This window comes from Dendrobium catenatum, unplaced genomic scaffold (assembly GCF_001605985.2).
Source record: "Dendrobium catenatum unplaced genomic scaffold, ASM160598v2 fragScaff_scaffold_54, whole genome shotgun sequence".
In the NCBI taxonomy this organism is placed as follows: domain Eukaryota; kingdom Viridiplantae; phylum Streptophyta; class Magnoliopsida; order Asparagales; family Orchidaceae; genus Dendrobium; species Dendrobium catenatum.
In genome coordinates, this window is record NW_021318516.1 from 1,494,722 (window position 1) to 1,507,040 (window position 12,319).

The following is a 12,319-nucleotide window of genomic DNA, read 5'->3' on the forward strand; positions in this document are numbered from 1 at the left end:
AACATGTAATGATTACACTTAAGCACTTAAGCATGAAAGAAACAATGAAGTATATTGCATGTGTAACAAATATTCAATTTCTATAAAACATGTCATAAAGGCTTTTCTATAAAACATGTCATAAGGGCTTTAATATATAAAATGATATAAACATGAAATAACAAATGAACATGTAAGGATAAGAATTCCTACCTCCAAAAATTATGAATTCCTCATCTCTCCTCTTGATTTACTCTTCTTCTTGCCACCACCTAACGAAAAATAATTTAATTTAAACTTCTTGCCGAAATAAAATTTCTAATTCTTTTAGAAACTTCCTATAATTCTCCTACACCTATTCTTAAGGTAAAACATCATCAACCTTATACCAATTTTGATTTTTTTATAAATGAATTTTGGATTTAAATAAAATATAAATTATAGGAACCTAAAAATTTATCCAATTCATCCTAAGTCCTTCTAAATCATTCCCCTTTCTTATACATATAAATAAATCATTATTATTTTCGGAATTAAATCATAAAATTATTAAGAAAATTATTTTTTTCTCAAAATTGCAATTTTTTTTATTTAGAGACCTCTCTAAATCATTGAGAATAGCTTAGTGAACATGCAACCCTAGAATCCCTAAATTAGGAAAAACCCTAAACTTTCCCTAATTTTTAAAATTAAAATTCCTTAAGAAAACTTTGCATTTCTTAATCCAAAACCCTTCCCTCATCTTCTTCTAACAATCCCTACAAAATAATAAAATATAAAAAGAGAAGACATAAATTTTGGATTTAATGTTTTTCTTAAGAAATATTGACATGTAGGGTAGAAAACCATAGATCCAAACAAACCTAAAGGTTTTCTAAATAATCCCTAAGAAAAATAAAACCCTAAAAATTTTACTTCAAGAAAACTCAAGAAAAATTTCATATTCTTCAAGAAGAACTTACCTCATACCTTCCCCTATGCTTTTCTAAAGAATCTCGTCGGAATCTCGCCCCTGAGCCCAAGCCGACGCCGTTCCTCCCTTCTCCTGTCGCCTCTCTCACGTTCGGCCGAAACAAATCAACAAGTGACCGAATATTTCGGTCCCTTAGGGCTTATGAGGGCTTAATGAAAGGCTTTTACGCATGTGCCCTTATGCATATAATTTCTCTTTTATTTCATTAAGGGCAAAAATGGAAAATCTAGCCAAAATTATTTAAACGATCTTCGGCGAATTTTAACTTCAAAACCGTGCTAAATTAGATATAAGTTCTTTATACCATTTCGATCGAAATTTCGTGACGAATTTAATAAAATTTATTTCGTTGAATTCCGACGACATCAAAATTTCACTTAAGTTCGTCACGGCGCATCGAAATGCGTACGACGCATTCATATGACGAATTGCGGGTTTTACAATCCTCCCCTTCTAATGAAAATTTCGTCCATGAAATTTAAAAGAAAGGAAAAACAAACATACCTTACTCAAAGAGATGAGGATAGCACTTCCTCATTTATGACTACTTCTCCCACGTGGCATTCTTTTCCAATCCATGCTTCCATGAAACTTTCACGAACGGTATCTCCCTGCTTCTAAGTTGCTTCACACTAACCTCCAGAATATGATTTGATTCTTCAACATATGTAAGATCTGGTTGTAAGTCTATATCTTTCGATATGATCTTAGAAGGATCATCTGATATATACTTCCTCAGTGAAGAAACATGGAACACGTTGTGGACAGCATATGTAGTGGGTAAAGCTAATCTATAGGCCACCTTCCCAATCCTTTCCATTATCTAAAAAAAACCAATGTAGCGATGACTAAGTTTGCCAACCTTGCCAAAACGAAGTACACCTTTCATTGGCCTAATCTTTATCAAAACAAAGTCTCCCACACTGAATTCTACAAAGCGGTGCTTAGCATCATAATACTTCTTCTGTCTATCTTGAACTGCTAGTAATTTATCCCTGATCAATTTGATTTTGCTTGTGGCATCATCAACAATATCTGATTCAATTACCTTCCTCTCACCTGTCTCTGCCCAACAAAGAGGTGTTCTACATTTCCTTCCATATAGGGCTTCATAAGGTGCAATTCCTATGCTGGCTTGGAAACTATTGTTGTAAGCAAACTCTATCAAAGGGATATGAGATTCCAAACCTCCACCAAAATCAAGAATACACAATCTCAATAAGTCTTCAAGAGTTTGAATAGTCCTCTCAGTTTGTCCATCAGTCTGAGGACGGAATGTTATATTGAATGTCAATCTAGTGCCTATAGCCTCTTGTACTTTCCTCCAAAGTCTAGAAGTAAATCACTATCTCGGTCAGATACTATGGACTTAGGCATGACGTGCAATCGTACAATCTCAGCCACATACAACATTGCGAGCTTCTCAACTGAATCGGTCAATCGGATAGGTAAAAAGTGAGCAGACTTTGTAAGCCTATCAATTACAACCCAAATAGCATCATGACCCTGTCGTGATCTGGGTAAACCCGATACGAAATCCATAACAATATCATCCCACTTCCACTCTGGAATCAGTAACGAAATCCATAGCAATATCATCCCACTTCCACTCTGGAATCGGTAAGGGTTGACCCAGATCACGACAGTCATGATGCTATTTGGATTGTCATTGATAGGCTTATAAAGTCTGCTCACTTTTAGCCTATCTGATTGATTGATTTAGTTAAGAAGCTCGCAATATTGTATGTGGCTGAGATTGTACGATTGCACGGCGTGCTTAAGTCCATAGTATCTGACCGAGATGGTATATTTACTTCTAGATTTTGGAGGAAAGTACAAGAGGCTATGGGCACTAGATTAACATTCAGTACAGCCTTCCATCCTCAGACTGATGGACAAACTGAGAGGACTATTCAAACACTTGAAGACTTATTGAGATTGTGTATTCTTGATTTTGGTGAAGGTTGGGAATCTCATATCCCTTTGATAGAGTTTGCTTATAACAATAGTTTCCAAGTCAGCATAGGAATGACTCCTTATGAAGCCCTCTATGGAAGGAAATGCAGAACACCTCTTTGTTGGGCAGAGACAGGTGAGAGGAAGGTAATTGGATCAGATCTTGTTGATGATGCCACAAGCAAAATCAAATTGATCAGGGATAGATTACTAGCAGTTCAAGATAGACAGAAGAAGTATTATGATGCTAAGCGCCGCTTTGTGGAATTCAGTGTGGGAGACTTTGTTTTCATAAAGATTAGGCCAATAAAGGGTGTACTTCGTTTTGGCAAACTTAGTCCTCGCTACATTGGTTCTTTTGAGATAGTGAAAATGATTGAGAAGGTGGCCTATAGATTAGCTTTACCCACTACATATGCTATCCACAACGTGTTCCATGTTTCTTCACTAAGGAAGTATATATCGGATGATCCTTCTAAGATTATATCGGAAGATGTGAACTTAAAGCCAGATCTTACCTATGTTGAAGAACCAGATCGTATTCTGGAGGTTAGTGTGAAGCAACTTAGAAGTAGGGAGATACCGTTCGTTAAAGTTTTATGGAAGCATGGATTGAAAAAAAATGCCACGTGGGAGAAGGAGTCATAAATGAGGAACTGCTATTCTCATCTTTTTGAGTAAGGTATATTTGTTTTTCATTTCTTTTAAATATCGTTGACGAAATTTTTATTAGGAGGGGAGGATTATAAAACCCGCAATTCGTCATTTGAGTGCGTCACACGCATTTCGATGCGCCGCGACGAACTTAAGTGAAATTTCGATGTCGTCGGAATTCAACGAAATAAATTTTATTAAATTCGTCACAAAATTTCGATCGAAATGATATAAAGAACTTGTATATAATTTCGCACGGTTTTGAAGTTAAAATTCACCGAAGATCGTTTAAATAATTTTGGCTAGATTTTTCATTTTTGCCCTTAATGAAATAAAAGAGAAATTATATGCATAAGGGCACATGTGTAAAAGCCTTTCATTAAGCCCTCATAAGCCCTAAGGGACCGAAATATTCGGTCCCTTGTTGATTTGTTTCGGCTGAACGTGAGAGAGGCGATAGGAGAAGGGAGGAACGGTGTCGGCTTGGGCTCGGGGGCGAGATTCCGACGAGATTTTTTAGAAAAAGCGTAGGGGAAGGTTTGAGGTAAGTTCTTCTTGAAGAATATGAAATTTTTCTTGAGTTTTCTTGAAGTAAAATTTTTAGGGTTTGATTTTTCTTAAGGATTTTTTAAAAAACATTTAGGGTTTGTTTGGATCTATGATTTTCTACCCTACATGTCGAGATTTCTTAAGAGAAACATTAAATCCTAAATTTAGGGTTTCACTTTTTATATTTTATTTTGTAGGGATTGTTAGAAGAAGGTGAGGGAAGGATTTTGGATTAAGAAATGCAAAGTTTTCTTAAGGAATTTTAATTTTAAAAATTAGAAAAAGTTTAGGGTTTTTCCTAATTTAGGGATTCTAGGGTTGCATGTTCACTAAGCTATTCCCAATGATTTAGAGAGGTCTCTGAATAAAAGAAATTGCAATTTTGAGAAAAAAATAAATTTCTTAATTATTTTATGATTTAATTCCGAAAATAATAATGATTTGTTTATATGTATAAAAAAGGGGAATGGTTTAGAAGGACTTAGGATGAATTGGATAAAATTTTAGGTTCCTATAATTTATATTTTATTTAAATCCGAAATTCATTTATAAAAAAATCAAAATTGGGTATGAGGTTGATGATGTTGTACCTTAAGAATAAGGATAGGAGGATTATAGGAAGTTTCTAAAAGAATTAGAAATTTTATTTCGGCAAGAAGTTTAAATTAAATTATTTTTCGTTAGGTGGTGGCAAGAAGAAGAGTAAATCAAGAGGAGAGATGAGGAATTCATAATTTTTGGAGGTAGGAATTCTTATCCTTACATGTTCATTTGTTATTTCATGTTTATATCATTTTATATATTAAAGCCCTTATGACATGTTTTATAGAAAAGCCTTTATGACATGTTTTATAGAAATTGAATATTTGTTTCACATGCAATATACTTAATTGTTTCTTTCATGCTTAAGTGCTTAAGTGTAATCATTACATGTTTAAAGATTTCATGTCAAACATTTTATATGAAAAGGAAGGAATGTATGTTCATATGAAAAGCTATAGAAATGATTGTATATGATTGATTACGGAGTATCAAAGACGGTGCAAAAGCACATATGAGCAATATGAGAACATTATGGCCCTTGGGGCAAAAGAGAAAAAATGAATAAATGGCCAAAAGAGGTTTGTGTACCTGATCAGTACACCATTGGTACTCCGGGACGGTTGTAGATAATAATAAGTAAGCATTTTGAGACGACATTCATTTCATACATATCAAATGACACATGCATATGGTACCTAAATGATCTCTCAGTCATATGACATAAACAAGATAGCATGACTAGGAAAAGAAAAGCATGACCCCCTTTAGTTTAAAAAAAATGTACATTTCATTTTTAATCATATGAGCATGTTTAGGATTAGAAATTTCTACTAAGCGTAGCTCACTCCCTAGCTTTGGGAAATTTTCAGGAGAACCTTCTCATAAGTGATGGCGGATCACCCGAGGTTTACTTACAGTCGTCGAGCAATGGGTGACAGGTTCTTTTATTGCTTTTATTAGTTGTGGCTCCTTTACTTTTGGATGGCGTGCATAGCATGAATAGTTAGAAGTTTGCCATCTTATATATTGTGAACACTCTATGGAATGGAAATAAAATTTTAGAGGCGCTTTTTGTTCTTCAAGTTTGTTTAGAAAATTTTTGTTTACATGAAAGATGAATAGTGATTGATCTGAACGTCCGATTTCGTTCCCGCCTCATATATACGAGCTAACCGAGCCGGATCATGACACAAATTGTAAGCCTCAATGCATAAAACTTTAGCTTCATATTCTTCTTTACGTTTTACAAAATTCATAAGATGTAAGAGTGTATAAATGCTTAAAATGTGATAAGCTCGAAAGATTAAGACATACATGCCAGATATCAGTTGTAAGCACACTTTTTTTGACATGATATTTATGTTTTTCTACAACCTAAAAATGGGGATGATATGTCTGTGTAAAAAAAATCATTGTTTTAATTTTGAAGTAGTTAAACATTTTTTTTTAAAGTGTCATTTAAACAAATTTTAAAAGAAATTCAATGCAGTACATATGTTTTATTTTTAAACAGGAATATATATCTTGTTTTCATTGCAGAAGAAATCCTCTTAATTAAGCTTTATAACAACTTCTAAGTAAGCAATCTTGAAAGTTAAAAATGAAAATCCATATTTGCAAAAATACATATGTGCTTTGGACAAATCTAGTCAAATGACAGAGGGAATTGATCCTCAAAAGGGTAGTTATTTGGATGAAATTTAATATTGGAAAAAGCCTAAAATTGATCCATTCAATAGATCTTGATTAATTTGGTCGATAGCACTACAAAATTACTCATTTATTTAAGTTTTACACAAATACCACCTACTTTCCTATGTTGTGGTGACGTGAGTGACGTCATCACGCACACTCAATCTCATCTAAACAACCAGCTTGCTAAGGTTTGTCAACACATAATTGATTTTGTTTCCCTAATTTGAAGCTTATAGCATGAGCACAAACAAAGTATGGGGTTTTGTTAATTAAAATGCACATATCACAAGAAACATTGCATAATAGTATACTTTTCATCAACTTTCATACACATCATAATTATAAAGTGGTCTATGACAGTTTAAGTCAATATTGACCAGAAAAATGAACTAGTAGATCCTTAACCTATTTGAATGAACCCAAAAATACCTTGAACTAGCAATCATGAGTTATATGCCAAGAAAAAAAAGCATGCTGGCATGACTTGTGTAGCTTTTATTCTCATTATCAGTTTCTTGAAGCTGTATTCCACATCTTATACAATTTCAGTTTGTATAAATTCTTATGTTATTGATTTCCAGGTGATTTTGACAGTAGATACTGTGAATTCATACATTGCTTGGGATTTTTCTTTGACCCAAGGGACGCTAAGTCTGGTATGTTTTATTTTTACCCAGAATCGAGACAATATTGTCTACATTTTTATTGTATCATCTGATTCAGTGCAATTCAACTCTAATCATTTACAATGTGTACATTTGCAGATGCTCTTTATAATTTCTCTAATAACAAATCTTTTCTACTGTGTTTAACAAGATAGCTTTTTTTCACGTCAATTTTCATATCATTGCAGATAATAAAATAGTTTCTTGTCGGTAGAGTTTAATGTCCACAACATGCATCTTTAGTCGCTTCAGCCCACATGCAACCACACAAATGCCAGCACCCAAAATGACCTTCGATGCTCAAGTCAACAACAGAGTTACAGAAAACAGCCTATCTAGTAGACACGATCTAGCTCTTTAGAACACCCTATCTATCTTGTAGATTCTTCGTGATGCTTTTGTTCTCTTTGGACAGAGTTTCAAGAGAAGGGAAGTCTGAGAAGATTGGAATGAGTAAAAATAACTTGGAGAGCTTGCATATAGGCATGGGCCAAGGGATTTTTGGGAATAGCCTTATAATAATCAATTGTACCAAAATTTCCCAACACGCTCAAGGTGATATTATTCCTCAATGCTTGAGGTTATAGGTGCCAGCATGGATACTTGGTTAAGTGAAGTGGGGCCACTAAAATCATAATTATTGATTATAATTTTATTTATTTATGAGGAGTTTTTTTTAATATTATAAAATAATAAACTTTACATTATATTATATTGAAAAAAATAATGAACTTTCATGTTCTTCTTGATTCTAAGTTTAGAAGTTTTGTTAAATAGATCATTTTAAATTTGTTAAACTACCCTTTTTATTTAGAGAACATAATTCTATAATCATACAATGATATGAGTACAATAAAGGGTAGTTATAAAGAATTGCTTGAGAAGAAGAAAATGTACAAGACAAAATAAAGCTAACATGATAGCTAAGGATGAAGTATTCTTCAGGTCAAGAAAGCTACGAAAACACTCATTTGAAGCTCTTTTTAGATTGGTGAATATTGGGGATGTTGATAACTTTTTTTTTAGTTATTCTTGCCTTGTTTGATAAAAAGGAAATTTGTTGTCCATCAGAGTGTGAACACTTTGAATGCTTATGTATTAATCATAAGACTATTGTGAATCACGATTATCAATATCTTCATTAATTGAATGGAGATGAGGTGCGTCAAGAGTAGGAGGATCATTATAGATGTTTTTTGCTTGTAGATGATGTAATTGACCATGGTCATTGGTTAGGAGGGAAAGCATAACGGATGAGGACATCAGATTTTGACACGTGTACCATCGCCAGAGACGCAGATCGACGGCGACGATTCAGAGCCTATACTTCTGATTTATTTGCATTTTATTTTATGATTGTATTTTCTGTTTTCCTAGTTCTCCCCTGTGGGCATTGAGTCGCTTATGTAGCCTGGAAGGGCATTTATCTCTTTTTTCTCTCTTTCATTCTGGCCTATTTATATGAGGCCTCATGCATTGTATGAGGGAATGGATGAATGATATTTTTTTGACATTTCATGTTCTCTTTGTGAGTGCAAACCTCCACGATTTCTTAGTGAGTTCGTAGGAGAAGCTAGATCTCTTTGTGAGTTCTAGGTTTTCTTGTTCTAATAGTTTTGTTTTCTTTCTTTCTCTTGAGCGATTTGTCGTCGTGGAGATTCGGTTGAAGAACGTGTGGAAAATTGGATTTTTGCTCCTTGGATCCCTCAAAATTCTCCCTAAGATCTTTCCTCCCTTGCTCCCTACCGCCGGCCCTCCTGGACAGCCCAGGCCGTCGGCCTGCATCCCCTCAACCCGCCGGCCAGCCAACCGCCCGCAGATCCCTTTGCCACCGGCCACCTTGAGCCCTTGCCGCCGACTTCCCCCCTTTAGCCCTCCTTGCAATTTGAATTTCCCTCCCTTAATGACCTTCCTAATTGAGTCCCTTAAATTAGGGAATTAATTAAGAGGAGTTACAATATTTTAAAATTCAAATTCCCTCCTAATTTTACTTAAATTAGGGAGTTATAATTAAAAATCTGAAATCTAATTTCAGATTTTGATTAATTAATTGTGGTCCCCACCTACTTAAATCTCCAATCTCTCCCCTCTCTACATAGCCGGCCCCCTCTTTGTGCTTCCCATTAATTGTACAATTATTCCCCTCCCTATTTTGAAATTTAAACTTTAATTTCAAAATAAATCCCTCCAATTTCATTTAAAACTGAAAATTATTTCCGTTTTCACAAACCCTAGCCCACCTATGATGCCGCCGGCTCCTATTCTCCCTCTCTCATTGAATGAGCCATAATTCCCCTTTAATTTGGGAATTCAAAATTTAAATCTCAAATATTTTCCCTCTCTAATCCCTTATACTAAAACTAATTTCAGTTTTTCTAATTAACCCTCACCCTCTCTCCCTATCTCTACCTCCAGCCTCTCCTTCCCCCTCCTAAACCCGCCGACCGCCCTCCTCCCTCTTTTCTTCCCATTGTTAAGTTGCTTGTGGGGATTGCTCGTCTTCAAATCCATGGTGGATGGCGGATCCAGCCGTTGATCACGGGCTCTTCTACGATATCTACGGAGATCTCCATGTCTTAAGATCTCCTTTCTTCGACGTGGAATTCGGCTTCGACAATACCGTCGAAGATTACTTGGATCGGATTTTGCCGACACTAGTGGACGCCTTCGACGATCAATTCTCCGACTACACGTGGATCATCGAAAGTCATCCGCTCGCTTCTCCAAGTCCCGCTTCTTCCCCGGCGACGAGTCCTCTCGGCATCACATGTGTCTTAGTGGTATCGCTAAGTTTTCTTGCGACCCTCTTCCGCTAACCTCCACATCAAAGAGAGATTGACGGACCCCAAGGTGAATGGTCTAAATTTTAAACGTGTGGCTTTAGTAATAGCTATTTGCATTATTTAGTTATCTTTTGGTTATCTTTTGCAAGACTCTTGTAATCCTCAAGTGTAATCGATGCCTATCGCTTAATCTATCACGAATTTTTCTTGAATCCTACTTGAGTAAGCTATATTTTATTGTTAAAGTTGCAAAGTCAAAGCTTTCACTAATCTCTAAAGTGCAATTCATGTTTCCCCATGTTTGTTTCACATCATTTTGGTATCAGAGCATGGCTAGCATGCTTTGCTTGTGCTAGAAGTTCCTAGGAAGTTAGTCTCCATTAGTGTAGTTCATTTGCATGCGCACCATTGCTTATTTCATAAAACTTTCTGCTTTACTCTGCTGTCCAGAAAAATTTATGCATGCTTTTATCATTTTAAGCAAGCTTAGTTCGTTACCTAAGTGTTGTCTTAGCCTTTCCAACTCACCTAAGTGTTTAGGTCACTTGCTACACTTGAAAACTTTGCTATCCTGCACTTTTCCTGGACCGTTTAGTGACTTTTAGGTGCCCTTAAACCTTTGTTAAGTTGCTGTCCACACTCTTCAACCTTCTCTAAACACTTAGACAACTTGCGTCATTGTGATAGGTTGCTGTCCTTAGCATTCCAGCAGTATATAAGAGCCTTCGGAGCACCCTACCATAGTGTTTAAGTGCTGTCCTCACCCTATAAGTTACCCTAAATGCTTGGACAACTTCTCCCACTGCTGTAATTTGCTGTCCACTCAGAAACTGCACCGTTTAGAAGCGTTAGAAGCTTGTTTTCTTCGAGTTTAGGTACTGTCCTTAACTTTACCACCTTCCTAACTGCCTAGATTTCGTAAACCACCTTTGTAGCTTGCTGCCCATTATTTTCTTGCACTTTATAGCAAGTCATAATTATGTTTCCTCATCGTAAAGTATTGTCCCATACACCCAATCTTCTTTAGGTATCACTTGACGCTTCCCTATGGACCCGATAAGGCTCCAAAAGAGTTTAGATGACATCGTTAACCTAGTGGGCACTATGACTAGAATTATGAGAGAAACCTGTTGACTATCCCCGCTCGAATTATGTGCCCCACTCTGCTTTTCAACCTAGGCCCGAGTTTAAGCCACAACGACCTCACTTTGAGCCACCTTACCGTCTACCCACCTTTGATGGTCCCTCGGACCCTTACTACCTTAGGGAATGGGTTAAACAACTTGAGGATTATTTTGAATCTTGTCATATCCCTGAGTCCCACTAGATTAGCATTGCTAAATCTCACCTTAAAGGTCGAGCTCTTCAATTTTGGATAAAACTGGAAGATCATAAAGAGTCTCGCGGTGAGTACCTTACTTGGAAAGACATGAGACGATAACTTAATTTGAAATACCGACCCTCTACTAGTGATCGTCATCTAGGGCATCACCCTACCTATTTTGTTGGGACAACCCGTGGACCTTACTGTGGTCAAGACCACCCACCAATTAGTAACATCCGGGTTGCTGCCCCACCCTTTAGGTCTTCACTTAACCTAAATGGCCGACCCGCTACTGGGTCTTCTGTTGGACAAATCTCATATGACTCCCCACGTGGACTAACGTCTAGCCAGCTCAGTCAACCTTTAGCCTCCCCAGTCTTTGACCCTACAAGTGTAATTTTAATAAAGGATTGCATTAAAAAGAAGAAATCTACTGAACCTGATTACATCCATTTCGTGGATACTATCGATAACGAAGACTTCTTTGAGGTTGAAATTGATGTGATTGAATTAAACCACCTGCCTGACCTGAACCCTAGTTTAGGGGATCTAGGACCTCTAAACCTAGATACCTTAGCCCATCCAGATCCTAGTCTCCTCGAGGACAACTCCTTGGATAAAGTCTGCCTGGACGATAGTAATGTGATCTCGAAAGAAGCCAATCTGGCTGTGAACACAATGAATTTAAATTCGGAAGATCCTGATTTAGTTGTATCACCTACTGAGTCGACTTTGGGTAATTGTGATGATAATAATATCGAGTCGGAAGTGGTTCAACTAAACTTACTACTTGATTTAACTCACGATTTAATTAACCCTGAACCCGGTTGTCCTAATTCAATTGAGAATAGTACTATGAGTTTGGAAGAAAATGATTTGATTATGAAAGCTTTTAATCCTGATTTTAACAATGAGCCTCCTCTTGTAGCATTAGAGTCTAATTTTAGAGCCGCTCATTTAGATTTATATTTAGCAGAGTGTGTCATTCCTGATTCATTCATTTTGCCCGTCTTAGCCTCGTCCTACCATGATAAGGATCATCTCTATCCTAGTTGGATGAATTTGTTCGATTACACTACCCCCACTAGGAGATTGTTATCGACCCTAACTGAAACCACCTATAGAAGTGCCCTGGTAGCTAAGAGTGTCTTCATTTCTCCCCCTACACCAGTTCCCTTAGACCGAACACTTTAAAACC

General features: G+C 36.4%; 1 protein-coding gene across 2 annotated transcripts in view; it reads left to right on the forward strand.

Annotated features, from left to right (window-relative positions):
* The window catches only part of LOC110108663, a 68,316-nt gene that overhangs the window by 30,725 nt on the left and 25,272 nt on the right, over window positions 1-12,319 (forward strand). For both annotated transcript variants that reach the window (XM_020839402.2, XM_020839401.2), the window contains exon 11: window positions 6,931-7,005. In XM_020839402.2, the coding sequence (XP_020695061.1) occupies window positions 6,931-7,005 (75 nt within the window). The remainder of the gene's footprint in view (window positions 1-6,930; window positions 7,006-12,319) is intronic.